This window comes from Rhineura floridana, chromosome 5 (assembly GCF_030035675.1).
Source record: "Rhineura floridana isolate rRhiFlo1 chromosome 5, rRhiFlo1.hap2, whole genome shotgun sequence".
NCBI classification, from domain to species: domain Eukaryota; kingdom Metazoa; phylum Chordata; class Lepidosauria; order Squamata; family Rhineuridae; genus Rhineura; species Rhineura floridana.
Genome location: NC_084484.1, coordinates 106,349,381 through 106,368,005, shown reverse-complemented (window position 1 = coordinate 106,368,005; position 18,625 = coordinate 106,349,381). Strand labels below are relative to the sequence as shown.

The 18,625-nt window shown below is 41.4% G+C and overlaps 1 protein-coding gene across 6 annotated transcripts in view; it reads right to left on the bottom strand.

Annotated features, from left to right (window-relative positions):
- The window catches only part of APP (amyloid beta precursor protein), a 253,679-nt gene that overhangs the window by 197,970 nt on the left and 37,084 nt on the right, over positions 1-18,625 (bottom strand). For all 6 annotated transcript variants that reach the window (XM_061627883.1, XM_061627879.1, XM_061627880.1 and 3 more), the window contains exon 2: positions 4,717-4,884. In XM_061627883.1, the coding sequence (XP_061483867.1) occupies positions 4,717-4,884 (168 nt within the window). The remainder of the gene's footprint in view (positions 1-4,716; positions 4,885-18,625) is intronic.

Below are 18,625 nucleotides of genomic sequence, written 5' to 3'. Positions count from 1 at the left end.
CTATTCAGAATGGATGGCAAGAAAATATTTGGGATAGAGGTAATTCCCATCAGACTCTTACTATATGACTATGGCTTTGACAGCAAGATTATTATGGAATACTGATAATGGAAGATTGGATATTGAAATTACTGGACTTAACAAGACTACTGAAGATGGAAGATGGAAAATGGAACTAATAGAGATAATAGAACAATGGCTACTGAAATTACTGAACCTAACAGATTCTGATGTGATGGATTAATTGAAATGTTTATTTTGACTATGGTTATGACAATAAGATTATCATAATTAGTAATGAGATGGATTAATCGATATGCTTATCTGGAAAAAAAATTGATAGATATATTTCTTAAAGAATTGAAACCTCTCTTTGACTTTTTGTGGAAAGAATAAAGTAATGTTTATGAGATTTGATGATTAAGTAAGATAACTACTGGAGGAAAGTGATTTTATAATATGACTTAAGAGACAGGATTGTTATATATTATAGACTTATAACTGATTTGATCTTTGACAAATGGGAAGTCAATATTTTACTCTTTATTTTTTATTTTTGTTTTTTTTTTCTTTTTTTTCTTTTTGTTTAACTATTTTTGATTTTGTTTTTTGTCTTTGAATGTTTTATGATTTTGTTTTGTATGTTTTATGAAAATCTGAATAAAAATTATTGAAAAAAAAAAAAGGAACAAGATGGTGCTCTGTGGCACCCCACAGCACAACTGCAAGGAGACCGAAAGACAATCACCCAATGCTATTCTCTGAAAACAATCCTGGAGATAGGATCAGAACCACTTAAAACAATGCCTCCAATACCCATCTCACCAAGTCAGTCCAGAAGGATACCATGGTCAATGGTATCAAAAGCCGCCGAGACATCAAATAAGAATAACAGGGTCATACTCCCCCTGTCCTTCTCCCAACAAAGGCCATCCATCAGGACAATCAAGGCAGTTTCAGTCCCATAACCAGTCTTGAACCCAGACTGGAACAAGTCAAGATAATCTGTTTCATCCAAGAGTATTTGCAATTGCTGTGCCACAACCCTCTTGATCACCTCGATCACCCAAAAAAGGGAGTATTTGCGACTGGGCAGTAGTTGTCACAAACCAATGGGTCCACGGTGGGCTTTTTCCGGAGTGGTCAGAACACTGGCTCTTTCAGGCCAGCTGGGGCCACTCCTTCCTGCACCAATGTGTTGACCACACCCTGAATCCACTCGGTCAAACCCTCTCGGCAAGCTTCAATAATCCAAGAAGGGAAAGGGTTGAAAGGACACGTTGCTGGCCGCGTTACTGCAAACACCTTGTGCACATCATCAGGTTGCATCAACTGAAACTGATCCCAAGAAGATGCAGCAGAGATTGCACCAGGCACGTCACTGGGGACTACAGAAGATGTGGCATAAAGATTGCTATGGAGGCGAGCAACTTTATCCTCAAAGTGCCTTGCGATTTACAGAGGGCTTCCAAAGGGTCAAAAACTCCATTTCCTGGAGCTGATGTTAACAGACTGCTGACAATATGAAAAAGCTCCACTGAACGGCTATGGTTACTATTAATGGCAGCTATGCATGTCATAGAAAAGAGATGAGTCTCACTGAGAAAGTATTATGAGAAAGTAAGAGGGGGAATAATTTTGTTTGTTAATACAAAGTTTTTTTGGGGGGAGATACTTTTTGTGCCTGCAATTAAACTCCCCTCCTTTGACACTGTAGTGCTCCCTGCTAACAGGAAATGTGAAAACTTGTACAAATCTCCTGTCTCCAATCTGCTGAGCAGTCCTGCTAACAGGATAATAATTGGCAGAACGAAAGGGACAAAAAAGGAACAGGATATAACATCTCTCTCTCCCACCCCCTTGTTCCAGAATAGAAAGCATGCACACCATGAATCAAGCAATAAAGGCACCCAAACAAGAGCAGAAGACATAGGTTGCCTCAATGTCACCATTTGTTGATATTAGTTTGGTTCTTTTGATGTTGTCACTGAGTCTTCCAGCCTTCTATTATTTTCAGTACAAACACCCATCAGTTCCCATACTCAGATAGCTGCCACAAAATAACCAGTAAAAAATACACCATGGGCTATATTTAAGTAAATTGCTTTTGAGGTTATTCACAGAGGCAGAGCCCTCAGCTTAATTGTTAGAGCTGGTCCAGAAGCTGCAAGTACCAAAGAATGTTACAGCTCAGCTGCTAACTAGAGCACACATAGCACTTCTCTTAACCGTAAGTAGATGCAGAATAAAAAGGGGTGCATGTAGAAATTTGCCTACCATACAAAGGTAACATTTATATTTTCCCAAGCTTCTGCTGGCAACTAATACTAGTCTGTTCTGTTTTGCTTTACATTTACTTCTGACACTATACAATAATAATTGTAAACAGTTTTATTTTAACTTTCGCATCGGCTCTGGGTACTCACAGCAAAAAATTGTGGCTGCTTCATACATCTCCCCCTGGCGAGAGCTCATGGTTTGTCTCAAGTGAGGCAAACCACAAGGCCAGGTATAGGCATCACTAAGCAGAAATCATGGCTTACTTCCAGGTAGTGCATCGGGAGAAGCAGGGCCAGGGGGAGGAGTGAAGTAGCCACAACGTTTGCTGTGAGTATCAGCACTCTCAGGTGTCCCCCTTAGCAATGGTTTGGCTTAGCATCATGTGTGAACTGGGCCATTACGCTTTGTGATTTCTATATGAAATGCAGTATAAGAATATTTGTAAATAAAAAAGATTAAATAAATAAGTAATATGATTCCACAATCTGGTACCTCATTGTAAGTATATAAATGGTTTCACACATATAGGACTACAGAAAAGACGAACATATGAACAAAGCACAAATCCTGCTACACCTACAGCAGGGGTGGGGAACCTGTGGCCACATGATATTGGACACACAATCATTTTTTATGTTTTATTTATAAAAATACTTATATACTGCAATTTTATAAAAATATCAAAGCAAAATAGGACAAATATGCACGCCACAAAAAAACTGAAACTTCAGATCACCAGCAAAGTAACAGATTTCTTTCCTTCTTTAATTATCTACATAAGATTTTTTTTTCTTCAGTTGTCTCTACAGTAGGGCCCCGCTTTACAGTGTTCCGTTTTCCGGCGTTTGGTTGATGCGGCAGCTTTCAGTTAGGGGAAATCCCCCATTTTAAAGCCGATTTCGCGGCATTTTCGCATGGCGCAACACAACCCATTATAGTCAATGGGTTCCGCTTTACGGCAGGGGCCTGGTCCCTAACCCGCCGTATAAGCAGGGCCCTACTGTAGTGGTTGCATCATCCACAATCACTGGTCATGCTGGCTGGGAATGATGGGAGCTGCCGTCCAACAACTGTTGGAAAGCACCAAGTTCTTCAATCCTGATTTAGAGAGAGCTCTAAAACAGTATCTCTAGAAAGTAGGAATCTGTATGATACTATCTATTTCTTTAGATCTGAAATTCTCACAACATTGTTCATAATTTATTATTTGGCTGCTGTAGACAAAATACCCACCACACTGCCATTCACTCCTGCTTGTAGCTGAATTCAGGAGACATACCTTTCCTTACTTAAAGACTACTTTAACCATGTATTAGTATTCCAGCTCCCCTATGGAGAGAAGCAGCGAAGATCAGAAAAAGAGGTGGATTTCCTAGGGCCTTCTAATGATTACCACCGCAAACTTGCCTGGAACATATACACATTCTGCATTGGCACTGCCAATTGTATCATTGTATTTGAAAGGCTACAAGACCATGGTTAAAATGGAGGGGGGATCTTGGAGGATGGGGCTTGTGGATTTCATTAGAGACACCCTTACCACGAGCACGGATTTCATCTTTTTCTCTTTACGATCACTTTTGCCCATTTCAAATGAAAGCATCAGATTATGAGTTTCTTTAAAAAATATATTCTCATAACAAAACTTGAAGGATATCTGGTTAATATTCTTCAAACATTTTACACAGTCTCATACAAATGGAAAACACACAGGACAGAAAGAAGGTTAGTAGTGTGTTGCAAAAAAGATCAGGATTAAAGCAACAACTGGAAAAATCAGAATCACTGTGTTTAGAAGAGACTTGTTTTCAAAAGTTCAACTCCAAACCAAAATGGCTATTAATATTTAGTCTCATAATATCAAAATCATGACGCTTGTTTGAAAGCTGACTGTGAGAGTGGCTAAAGCCTTCCTTTCTTGTTTCATTGTCATGACCAAATTCATCATCAGCCTAGGCTCTTCATAGAATATAAACATATGGACAATAAATCATTTCTATTGACCTGCTTTGCAAGGCTCGCATTCTGCAGAAAACCAACATGCAGTTCACTTTACAGGAGAAAGCAATGAAGTAGGACTCAACACCGTGTCCTATTATGACATGAGGAGTACCTTATCTCCATCTCGTGGAGTTACTTTGACATCAACTAGAGACTAGATTAGACAAGAGCATTTCTTATCTTCAGAAGAGCTACGCAAACTGTTAGCCCTAACAGACTGAATGCTTTTTTTTTTAGTTTCAGCAGAACTTAATGGCCACAACTTGAAATCTAGAGAAATTATCATTAAATGGAACAAAAGGACAAGGCAATCCAGAGGAAAACATAAGAGTATGGAAGATTCCACTTTAAAGCTGGATGAAGATCTGCATTCCTTGTGGTGGGTTTTTTTTTTTGTTTTTTTTTAAACACCTTTATGTTTAACTGGAAACTTACATGCTGGCAGTACTGCAAAATCCCTTCTTTTGTTGCAATGCAGCTCTTGGTTCCAGAAGGGTCAGATTCCCATTTTCCATTCTGAATGTTCATATGCATATTCAGTTTGCCACAAAACATGGCCACTTGGGGCTCTGCCAACAGTCCAGCATTTCCATCAGTAGGCACCTAGAAGGAGAAAGCAGTATTATTACTTCATTATTGAAACTACAATCTAAATAACAAAACTCTGTGTCTGTGTGCACACACATGCGCCCTTGAGAGCATATGCAGGAGTTCAAAAAGCAAAAACAAAACAAAAATAATCAAACATTTCAAACTAGTTACGCAGCTTGGGCTAAATCTGTTAACAGGCTTCTTGCGGCATGGCAACCCGAGAAAGCATATATATGACTGGCCATTCACTCATACACATACAGCCATCAATCTGTTATTTCAGCAGGCAAAAACTGGAGTCAGGTGTCATAGGAAGAAACAGAGACAGAGCATCTGGGAACTAGCCATCAGCTTTTTAGCACTGAAGATACAACGGGGAAGGGCCATAGCTCAGTGGCTGAACATCTGCTTTGCATGCCGAAGGTCCCATGTTCAATCCCTGGCAGCTCCAGGGAGGGCTGGATAAGACTCCCGGACCGAAAACCTGGAGCCGCTGCCAGTCAGTGTAGACAGTACTGAGCTAGATGGACCAATGTGCCGACTCAGTACAAGGCAACTTCTTATGTTCCTAATATCGCTCCCTCCATCTGCAGCTAGTACAAAGCAGTCTCCTAGCCAAAAGAGAATATTACTCCTCTCCAAGAGCCATCTGTCATGCTGGCTGATGCAGAGTACCTGTACCTCCTCCTGAGTAGCTCCTCACATAGCAGCGGGAGGTTCCTCTTTACCAGGGACTCTTAAATGTACATGTAAATGTTTCTAAGAGGACAATAGTTCTCCCCCCCCCACTGCAGCAACTAATGTTTTGACATGCATTTTGAAACCACAGTGTAGGCAAGACATGCTGTATATACAAAAGCATCTTGGATGCCTAGAAGGAGCTTAGCAACCTCGAAATGTAATGCTAGCAGAATTCTTGCTCGTTATTAAGGCTTGGAATGACCAATCTCATAGGCTTTCTGCATCTGAACACACCTGAACATTTTCTCAAATGTGACACAATATGTATTTATAGTCCCCACATATTTGGCACAAAGGGAAGGGCCGTAGCTCAGTGGTAGAGTGTCTGCTTTCCCCTGTGAAGTTATGTTAATGTTTATTTATATCCCACCTTTCGGCCAAACAGCCCTCAAGGCGGCTTACAGAAAAAATAAACACAAATATAAAAATACATCAACAAGGCAATACATCAATAAAGCAATACATTGTACAAAAAATTAAATTAAATAGTAAATTTTAGATACTTCCTCAGTTGGAATACCCAGACAAGTTTCTGCTGATAACCAAATTGTTACACAGTAGAACTTCCCCACAAGTATTATTGAAAGAGCGGCACGTTGGTAAGGTATAGAACAGAATGAGCCATGATGTCTAACTTTCTATCCTTTCAATTTCTACATTCAAATGTTTCCTACAATAAAAGAATTATACCAACATTCTGGTGGGTCTTCCCAGATAACACTACAGGGTGATCAGCATTAGACCCTGAAGCCCCAAGAGAAATTAGCACTTGTAGAATGATCGGCATCATGTGTTGGCTATGGTATATGAATGGAAGAAACCAAAGGAATTGAAGCTGGTATTGACCCTTCAGATGTTGCTGAACTACAATTTCCATTGGCCTCAGCAAGCATGGTCAATAGCTACAGACGATGGGAGATGCAGAAGTCCGGCTGGGTCACTGCCAGTCAAGTGTAGACAATACTGGCAAGACATCTGACCCAGCATAAGGCACCTTCTTCTGTTTCTATGAAGTTCACACTTCAAAAACAGGACAACCTAGATGATCAAGGGGATGGAGCGACTTCCCAATCAAGAAAGGTGGCAGCATTTGAGGCTTTTTTAGTTTAAAGAACAATCAAGTAAGAGGCGACATGATCGAAGTTTATAAAATGATGCACAGCATGGAGAAAGTGGAAAAAGAAAGGTTTTGCTCCCTCTCTCCTAACACTAGAACCTGTGGTCATCCAATGAAGCGGACTGCTGGAGGATTCAGGACATACAAAATACAGTACTTCTTCACACAGTGCAGCTATGGAAATTGCTCCCAGAGGAGGCAGCGACAGCCACCAACTTGGAGGGCTTTACAAGAGGATTAGACAAATTCATGGAGGATAAGGCTAGCAAAGGCTACGTCACGATGGCTCTGCTCTGCCTCCACAGTCGGAGACAGTACGCTTCTAAATACCAGCTGCTGGAAACCGCAGGAGAGGAGAGTGCTCTTGTGCTCAGGTCCTGCTTGCCAGTTTCCCACAGGCATCTGGTTGGTCACTGTAAGAACAGGTTGCTGGATTAGATGGGCCACTGGCCTGATCCAGCAGGCTCTTCTTATGTTCCTAGGTTAATGATGCACTTTGCAGGTAGACAGTCTTGGGTTCAATTCCCAATATCACCAATTAAAAATCTAAGGTAGCAGAAAAAAAAGTTCTTCCTGGTATCTTGGGAGCGCCACTGCCAGCAAAGAGCGAAAAATACAACACTGACCTTGCTATAACAATGCACAAATTCAAAAAAAATTAATATGGACTGCCTTCAAGTCGATTCCAACTTATGGCGACCCTATGAATAGGGTTTTCATGGTAAACGGTATGCAGAGGGTGTTTACCATTGCCTTCCTCTGAGGCTGAGAGGCTGTGATTGGCCCAAGGTCACCCAGTGAGCTTCATGGCTGTGTGGGGATTCAAACCCTGGTCTCCCAGGTCGTAGTCCAACACCTTAACCACTACACCACACTGGCTCTTTGCACAAATTCAAAGACAGCTCTTTATGGATTTCAGAGCTACTCTCACATGTGCATGATTATGATTAGAATAGCATTCCTCCTTCAGAAATCAGGAAGGAATAAACAAGCTTCAAAGTACATGCAAAACCGATAGGTTTGATCTGTGACCGACTACATCTGTGAACAGGATATATACACGTCCAACCTGTACCCAATGCTGCCTCTGCACAAGTGGAAGGGACTTCTGCTTGCACAATGAGCCAGTGGCAGCAGGTGGCTCCACGTCAGTGGGGCAGTGGAATCTGCTCCAGGTTTTAGTCTGAACTAAACTTGAAGCAGATTCCTCTGCCCCACTGACATGGAGTCACCAGCTGCCAATGCAATGAGCCCTTCGCTTCTCCTCCTCCCTTCTTCCCCCTGCACATCTTCAGCTCCCTCCAGTTCCTCTGGAGCATACTTTGACGGTACGTAGGGAGGAGGAGAGCAAGGTGAAGACTGCTCTTGCAACTTTGGATTTCACCCACAAGTTATAATTTTTAACACACTGTTGGTTGAACAGGCTTACATATTAGCTGATGGTACAAATCACCGTGTTCACATCTTTATCTTAAAAAAAAACTGCATTAACAAAACCCCACATACCTTCCACTATCCAAGTTTCCATATGCTGTACATTTTTTTGGATGAACCAGTCCAGACAACATTCATCTATGTTATTAAAACTAATCACATTTTAAAAGGTTTTAAAATGAAGCATTCACTTTCAGGTACTATTCTGATGCCCTAAAATGAGCTGCCATTTGACACACAGGCCTTTGGTAACGTAATATTAATCATCTTCAAAAATCAAATTAACTCCAAAATGCTTAGTGAGCAACAATAAAGCCATGTAACAGTAGACTCATTTGCTCGAAGTGACAGTGTCAGCAGATACATGAAACCACAATGATTCTGTCTGCATACTGCATCTGGAGTAAATACAATAGAAACATGTGTTAAACATCAGTGTGTCAAAGAGTATCCATTTCCAGGAGAAAGCAAGGATGTATCGTCGTGGCTCATTATGAGCTGCAAGGGGATCAAGATGATGGTAAATACGTCCCTGGAAGAGGGAGTAATGCCATCAGCTCTCAAGGAGACAGTAATAAAACCAATTCTAAAGAAGCCCTCCTTGGATCCCCAAGATCTGAACAACTTTCGCCCAGTCTCAAATCTGCCATTCCTGGGCAAGGCGGTTGAACGGGTGGTGCCGAAGCAGTTACAAGTGCATTTGGAGGAAGCGGATTATATGGATCCATTTCAATCAGGCTTCAGGCCTGGACATGGGACAGAAACGGCCTTGGTCACCTTGGTGGATGATATGAGGATGGCATTGGATAGGGGTGAATGGACCTTCCTTGTCCTCCTGGATCTCTCAGTGGCTTTTGATACCATTGACCACGGTATCCTTCTGGACTGCCTGAAGAGGTTAGGCATCGGGGGCACTGTACTGCAGTGGTTCCGTTGCTTCCTCTCTGGTAGGTACCAGAGAGTGGCATTGGGGATGAAGTTTCGATCCTTGGCCTCTCATTTGTGGGGTGCCACAGGGCTCCATCCTCTCCCCGATGCTGTTGAACATCTATATAAAGCCGCTGGGGGCTATCATCAGAAGATTTGGGCTGCAGTGTCACCAGTATGCTGATGACACGCAGCTCTATCTCTCGTTTAAATCTTCACCGAGGTTGGCTGTAGAAACCCTATCCAAGTGCCTGGAGTCGGTGAGTGGCTGGATGGGAAGGAATAAGCTGAAGCTGAACCCTGACAAAACTGAGGTACTGTTTGTGGGAGACAAGGGAAGGTTAGGAGATTTGGACCTGGTGCTCAATGGGGTACAATTGCTCCTGAAAGACCAGGTCCGCAGCCTGGGGGTCATTCTTGACTCCCAGCTGTCCATGGAGGCTCAGGTCTCGGCTGTGAGCTGGGCGGCGCTGTATCAACTCCATCTGATACGGAGGCTGCACCCCTACCTTCCCAACCATCTGCTTCCATTTGTGGTACATGCCCTAGTCTCCTCTTGCCTAGACTACTGTAATGCGCTCTACGTGGGGTTACCCTTGAAAACGGTCCTGAAGCTGCAACTGGTACAGAATGCGGCGGCTCACCTGATTAAAGGCAGCCGCCGGCGAGATCACATCACTCCAATGCTGAAGGAGTTGCACTGGTTACCGGTTGTTTTCTGGGCCCAATTCAAGGTGTTGGTTCTGACCTTTAAAACCCTGTATGGGTTTCAAACCTTCACACTCAATGCACAGTCTCCTGGGGGACACTGAGGTGAGATTTGCATGTGCAACTCCACTGCCCTCTTCAGGCATTCAAAGTTAGTGGTATTTACTAGTTATTTACCAGTGGCAGCCAATGAAATACTTGCCCTTCAAAGCACACACAATTAAAATGACAAGAGATTCTAGTAAATGCAGAATGAGGGCACAGGAAAGGGGTGGGAAATGATATGGCCAGTAGTCCAGATCCATATCTCCTGTATCCCTCGTGGGTCAAATTTAACAAATGAGTGGGGCTGTCCATCTATCAACCATCAAGACTTAAAGCACCATACAAGGCTTGCAAAGAGCCCTGTACAGAGCTTTGGAATGCTGCCAATCAGCTGGTTGTTGGTACTTCAAAGTGCTGAGCTGGACTCCTTGCAAGCAGCAAGAACGAGCTGGCTGTAGAGTTCCCCGTGGAGTTCCCCGTGGAGTTCCAATAGGTGACTGGTAGTGACTGCATGGGTCCCTTGCCAATGCACTTTATGCATTATTTATTTATTTTATTTTATTCAATTTCTATACCGCCCACAGCCAACGGCTCTCTGGGCGGTGTACAACATAAATATAAAAATACAGTAATATAACAAAATCACATAGTAAATACAAACATACCACAAAAATTCCCCAGAGCAAAAACATATTACACAATTTAAATTTAGAATACCAGAATGTGCTAAATATGCTAAAATATGCTAAAATATGTTAAAATGCCTGGGAAAAGAGGAAGGTTTTAACCTGGCGCCGAAAGGATAACAAAGTTGATGCCAGGCGCACCTCGTCGGGAAGACTATTCCATAGTTCGGGGGCCACCACTGAGAAGGCCCTAGTTCTTGTTGTCATCCTCCGGGCCTCTTTATGAGTCGGTACCCGGAGGAGGGCCTTCGATGTTGCACGTAGTGTACGGGTAGGTTCATATCGGGAGAGGCGTTCCACCAGGTATTGCGGACCCGCACCGTGTAAGGCTTTATAGGTCAAAACCAACACTTTGAATCTTGCCCGGAAACGTATAGGCAACCAGTGCAAACGGGCCAGAACAGGTGTTATATGTTCTGATCGTTTGGTCCTTGTCAACAGTCGAGCCGCTGCATTTTGCACTAGTTGCAGTTTCCGAACCGTCTTCAAAGGCAGCCCCACGTAAAGCGCATTGCAGTAGTCCAATCTTGAGGTTACCAGAGCATGGATAACTGAGGCCAAATTATTATATTATATAATAATTATGCCAAAATGATTATACATTGACAGGTGCATCTCTGTCCACCCTTCCCCTGACATCACAAGTGATGTCAGGTGTGGGGCAGGTGGCCGAGGTTTGGGGAAAGCAGCCTCACAGGCCAAACGGGAACCTGTACCAGGCCAAATAAGGCCTGCAGGCCAGAGCTTCCCCACCTTTGGCCTAAGATCTTGGACAACGGAAATATGCTGCCGCAAGTCAACAATACCGTTTGAGGATTCCTAACAAAGAAACACACACCACGGTAAACAATAGTTAATAGTATACTGTGAACACACAGATCCCACTTTAAACACATAGAAATGTGGAAAATGTATGCACATGAAACTCGGGAATTATATACACACACACAAAATCACATTTAGTACAACTTGGAGGCGACACATACATGAGAAAACTTTCAGTTTATTTTGTCAGTTCATCAAAAGAGATTACACTCAGGAGTCCTTTAAAGGTAGTAACAGATATTCTTCAGCATCACACAGAAATGCTGGATGAAAGTGTGCTGTTTCATGCACTAACTACATTAGAACAGAAATGTTACACTGACATCTGCTACCAACAGCTGTCAATATAGGAAATTCATTAGCTGGCTATCCAATACACAAGAGCTGTGTAAGGAAATACTTGAACTGTGGAAGTTACACATCTGTATTAATCATGATTATGATATAAACCTTTCTTACAATTTAAAGTATCTCTTAATTGCATCCACATCTCCATATGACAAGAAACATTAAACTGTCTTCAACAAATGAGTAATGGAGAATACTAAATATGCTAAAGGCTTAATTAGCAAACGCCTGTCAACTCTAGTGCTATGAAGAAGTCTCAGTGTGCTCGTGACTTGTCTTAATAATTCACTTAACCAGGAAAATAAGGAAAGTACAGTATTGCAATGATTAGAAGTGACTATTTAATAACCATGTTGATGACTGAATGTTTAGCAGCTAACAGCCCGATTCTGTGTGTTTACTTAGAACTACATACCGCTGTATCAGGATTTGCTGCCAGGGTAAGCAGGCATAAGACTGCAGCATAACAGTGCAATCCTTTGCATGTCTACTCAGTTTAACTGCCCTGCTCTATAGGATGGCAGCCTGAGTCATCTAAATACACATTTTCTCAAGCATTATGTTAACACAGATGGATCTCACTTCACTTCTTCTCTAGCATGAACCGGAGCAACAATTCCTAACTTAGGCTGCAATCCAATACATATCTACTCAGAAGTAAGCCCCACTTGGTTCAATTGGACTTACTCCAGGCTAAGTGCAGAGCTTGGAAAAGTTACTTTTTTGAACTACAACTCCCATCAGCCCAATCCAGTGGCCATGCTGGCTGGGGCTGATGGGAGTTGTAGCTCAAAAAAGTAACTTTTCCATGCTCTGGGTAAGTGTATTGGATTGCTGCCTTAGTGTTACATCTCAACTAGATATCATGGTTTATTCCACTCGAAACCACAATGTAAAGCCAAGGTATGATTCCCAATCTTGGTTAGCTTGGAGTGAAACAAACTACAGTCCTCAGTTTGGACATAAAGGTAAACTAGGGATTGTGGTTTGTTGCTCCCACTAGGGAGTAGCAAAGCAGGAGCAATCTTGGCATTCATGGTAAAGTATTAACCACGGTTTGCCGTGATGTGCAAAGGTAGCCAAACTGGTCTACCCAATCTCCCCCCTCTGCTCTTGTGTTGATTGTCCCAAGGAACAAGTTCTATAAATTAGATGAACATGGCATTACTGAGAGCTTAAGAACAATATGTATAAATGCAGGAGCATGTACACTCATAAAACAGAGGACGGCCCAGTGAAAAAAACTCACCTTAATTTATTGTTAGTCTTATCCTTACTATGCAAGGTTGTTAAAGTTAATCATTCCAACACAGACTGTATAAACTCACCTCTAATGAAAGTTTATACAGCCACAGATCTTATTTACTGGAGAATCAATTTACACTCTGCCTGCATACAATATGGAACATTACCTTAAAAGTGATTAATCATGAATCACTTAATACATCCCTGTTAAATTTAACAGGACTACCACAGTGCTCAGTCATCATCTACCCCTTGTGAATTAAGGAAGCGGGGAGGGGAAAAACCTCTGGGGAAAGTTAAGTCAAAATGAAATCTTTTCCTCTTGAAAACTGAAGAAATAGATTTCCAAAAGCTGCTCACAAGAATACAAATGCTGATAGTAATGTGAAGGCGAAGCAGTATCTGAAAGGGTCTGTTCATCATTGCAACAAGGGTAGGGAGTGCTACTTCCAGTTTTCACCAATGCACCAAAATGAGGACCCTAAGAAATGCCAACTGACTTACTCTTCCCTCACAATTATTGGTGATTCAGATTAAATTTGAAATGCAGCCATCGGATAACTAGACATTTCTGTGGGACGTCCTCTCACACACAACTCACTCCAAGCTTAAGAAACTGTGGCTTACCTGGATATCAGTTAAAAGGATTGCTAGAAAAATGTTGTAGATAGTAGAAGCATACAGCTGAGTCAGACCATTGGTCAATCCAGCTCAGTAGTGTCTACTCTGACTGGCAAGGCTCTCCAGGATATCAGACAGGGTTCTAACCCAGCCCTACCCGGAGATGCTGGGGAAAGAACCTGGGATCTATTCTGCATTTTGTTTGCACCTGGTCCTTTCTAGATACCCTTTAATTGTCCCAGAGATGAGTTTTGAAGCAAAGCTCCTCAAAAGAAAATGTACAAACTTCTGTTCTCCCAGAGTACACTGACACTTCCAAGCCCCCCACAGAGAGATACAAATGTTTAGTTAGTGATTACTTCCTCCCTATGTGGAGCTATTAAACATCTGCCATGGCCAAACTTTTTTTTTTGGGGGGGAGGGATTATTCAGATATCTCAACGTCTGGGAGCTTCACATTTAATTCAAAGTCAGGGAGTTGGATGAAAAAGGAACAGCAGCCATGCCTGCTAGTTAAAATTAGGGCATGGAATAACAGTGGCAGTGGTAAAAATCGAGAGTTTGTGAGTGGTAAACCGTTTGTTCGGAGAAGTCATACCACTGTAAACATGGATGCCATTTTAACCATATTCAGGGGGGACGGGGGCTAAGCAGAATTATTTGGTTTCATGCAAGTAATCTCTCAGAATGTATCATTCATGTCTTGCGAAGAACATTTATTTTAACCAAGAAACTTTATACATCTTTGAATTGACTGAATTATCAGAAGTGCTGCCATAAGGGTTACAAAAAAGTATTTTGTATTATGCGTAAATTACCGTTCATTTTTAGAAATTCTTGTGTTAATAATGATGTACAGGACAATTCTATGCTTGTTTACTTGGAAGTAAGTCCTACTGAATTCAATGGGGTTTACTCCCAGATAAATGGGTGGCAGCTTAAGCCAGTCAGGGCCATTGAAATAAACAGGAAAAGTTAGTTATAAATGCCATTGGTTTCATTGGTAAATGTGCAACTAAATTAGTCTGGATCCAACCAAATGTTCATAACAAACCACAAACCTACTTTGCATCGCTGTTGCAAATATAAATGATAGATAATCTGATGTATATCACCTCAAATTCCTTGAAAGAAAGGCAAGCTAAGATTGCAACAAGGAATGTATAAATAATGGCTCCCTATTTGCCTGTACTGTAAAGATAAATCACAGATCAGGCAACAGGTAAATGAGGGTTTGATTAAAATTAGTCCTGAAGATGCAAATTGGGAAACTAGATTTCCTACCACCTCTTTGTTCAACTTTGTACAAGACATTTTTAGGCTGCCAACTGCTTTTAAGGGGTTAATTCAAGTTGGTCTTTACTCTCTGTTGCTAGGATCTGTATAGGAAAGAGGTGGAAAACCACATGAACTCCCACAATTGTAAACAGGTTAAGAAAAATATGGGATGCTCTATTGCTGATCAAACTTATTTTTCTAGAAACTATTCAAGAAATCTAAAGATAAAATCAAACCTTAATTTGTTTTTTTCTTTGCTGTAATATTAATTTAGGGTTTTATTATGGTTATCATATCAAACATAACATATTTGTAGTTTTTTATTAAACTTATCTTTATTTATAAATACGTCTAGTTCATTATCTTTTTATGCGCAATTTCTTCTTTTTTTGTAATAAAAAGTAGTTTTTAAAAAGGACTAATGAGTCTATCTTATTCAATTATATTCACCAAAGCCCTATTAAATTTAATTTTAATGCGTTTCAATCAGACTCTCTCGATCACAATTTCCTCACACCATCAAGGGTTAATCAGCTCCAGAAGCAGAACTCCATGTGGGAGAAAGATTAATTAGAGATGCTCACATTTGCTATGTTTCACCTTCAGATCAGCTACTGTGTTAGCAGCAAATATGCAGCAATGGATAACTGGATTCTGCAGAAGCACACAGTCAAATGATTTATGTGTATCTATACACTGAATAAGGTAGTGTGGATGTAACACTCTAGCACTCGAACGCTATTAAGAACTATGGGATTTAAGAAAACTCTAACATTAAGAACCCTGGTAGGATATCTCAGCTCTCTCTCAGAAATCTCTTCAGAATTTCAGACTTGAAATCAAATGATTAGGAACAGTTGAGAATGCAAGTTCAGAATGACTCCATATACCAGGGGTGGAAAACCTTTCTTGCCCCAAGGACCCCATTACGTTCTGGGGAACCCTTTGGGGAATGTGCATCAGGGGTGGGTGGGGGTAAGAGGCAAAAGTGGGAGGGCCAATAGATAGGGCTCTTACCTTTGTATTGAAGGCTTTGCTCCAGAAGTTAATCACACAGAAGTCAAAGGGATTCTACGCACACATCTCTCTGCCCAGACAATCAAAATGCATTTTCACACATTCCTCCCATGTAAAAGCACTCATGGACAGCTGATGAAGGGTATGGCCTGAGAGAGGAGATATAGCTTTGGGAGAGTCTTGATGGGCCAGATAGTCCTGTGGGGCCACATTTGGCCCCCAAAACAGAGGTTCCCCCAACAGAAAGTAACAGTGAAGAAAGATAAATAGCAGCTCTTTTTTAGTATACAGTGCTTTACAATTATTCTCCCATTCATCCACACAACAATCCTTTAAGGCAGGACCCTCACTTTCTCTTTAATTGATAAGCAGTGATGGGAATTGGAAAGACTCTATTCACTTGGGAACACAAAGAAAGTAGCTGTTATCTTTCACTTCTCTTGACAGAATGGATGGTAGCTGCCTCCTGCTTCTACCATTCATCTGTCAAGTCATAGATGGCTAGACACAGGACACCATAACATAAACAACCCGGAAGACATCTGTACACATCCTGTAAGTAATAATCGTAGTGTGGGAACTTACTCTGCCTCTTTTTTTCAGGATCTGTTTCACATACTGAAATAAACACAGACCATTGGGAAAGGCCATAGCTCAGGGGGAAAGCATCTATCTTGCATGCAGAAGGTCTCAAATTCAATCTCTGGCTCCTCCAGGTACAAATGGCTCCTGCCTGAAATCCTGCACAGCTTCTGACAGACACTGTAGACAATACTGCGCTAGATGCATCAATGGTTTGACTCAGTTAAGGCAGTTCTTATTTTATAGACTGGATTACCATTCCCTGATTCATTAATGTTTTAGCTAAACTAAAATGCAACTGTTCAAGAGAAGCATGGAAGCATTACTTTGTTCTGTTTATCGGAAAGTCACAATGAAGTTTTCCTGCAAAACGATTTGACAAAATCAAGCACACATCAAAAATTAAATTGCACTTCTGTCCTATTATGAGAAATATTCAGTCACACCGTTGAATGGCACTTGCTTAGACAAATCCCATATGTATTAGTGTAAAATGTGAAACAAGGATTAAAAACAAATCTCAAAGAACTTCGAGGAAAAGGTGTTATGATGATCCTGTGTTTTCACCCCCTAACTCTAGTAAGGTTCAACGCTCTCCTCTTCCTAAAAACAAAGTGCGTATAATCCCTGCCCTAAGAGATGCAACCCAAATGTGTCTTTGGCAAACACTTAGGTTGCTAGTCAGACTGCCAGCACTAGAGGACTGCCCCCCGGGAGGGGAGGAGTCAAAAGGTTTAATCAATGAAACAAGTCCCTGATTCCTTTATTGCTACCGGTTCATGATCCTGATGGCAGCCATATTCCCTGCAGCTGAACTCAATTTCCCCCCAAGACACCAGAGTGAAGGCAGAAATTTCCCTGGAGTGAGGCTCATCCATTGCACTCCGAGTGTGCTGACCCCTGCGATTTCCCCAAATGCGGGAAACCCAACTGCATAATTTGTCATGACAATGCCACAGAGCCAATGAGACTTGCCAATTTTTAACAATGGTTAAGAGGTAACAATGGCCCAGCCATAACATTAACTAGAGTTAACATTAACCAGCTTTCGAACCTGGGGCTTGATGTAGGGAAAATTCTCATTTGAAAGTGGAGAAGGAATGCACAATCTGGCAGCCTGGTCCCTATTCCTTAATCGTATTTAAGGGTTTGCAAACATTATGTCTGCATGGGCTCTCTGTCTGCATTAGCCCTGGAAAGTTTCAGCTGATAAATCAAAATTCTTCTAATAAATTCATTATAAGCTTTAAATCCTACGGGTTTTAAAAAAGAACTTGCATCAACATGGTGAGATTCAAATTAGAATGCAAAGCACTCTAGCTGCCTTTATGTCAACAGTTTCAACACAAATATGCCCACTTAAAATGCATTCTTGATAGTACAACAGTGTTTCCACCCACAAAATAATTGCCATCTGATGTAAATCTAGACTACCTCAATCTCACTAAAGTAAAAAGGTGCAAAACTCCATATGAACTGCAAAGGAGGGTACTTCGAAAAGCTACAAAGATGGCATATTTAAAAAGAAACCACCAACAGCTTCTATACCAAACCCCCACAAAATAGAAATAAAAACCTAACCAACAGGAACAATGATGCTTCAAAGAAAGGTGAAATACATCTATGAGGTGGGTGGGGAAGATCATTCCAATCTTCACTGTGCCAGATTATTTTGTTTGTTCATATTAACAGAAAGTTCCTTTCTGCTAAGAATTCTTTTCTTCAACCGGGGGAGGGGGGGGAAGTGCTACTACACTGCTCCTCTATCGATCCGCAATTCCTGTATACCTTTCTGTAGGAAATTAAAACTATTGTACTAGTTAAAAGGTACATGTGTTACACACCCAATTTTATATTATTGTGTGTGTCTGTGCGTGTGTGTGTGCACACACGTGCGTAGATATATAGATAGATACATATTCAATTACAGGCAGATAGATATCTTATTAAAAAAAACTATCCAGCAGGCTACCAGTGTGCCCACAATGGCCATTCAGAAGTCTGTGGGAAGACCAGAACAGGACCTGATAGCAAAAGGTCTTTCCTGCTGTTGGGCCCCAGAGGTTGGTATTTTAGTGACATAACAGTTTCTGAACTTGCAGGCTCCATACAACTATCATATGTAGCCAGGATCTCTTCTCAATCATCCCAGAGTTCAGAACATGGAATAATGGGTTCA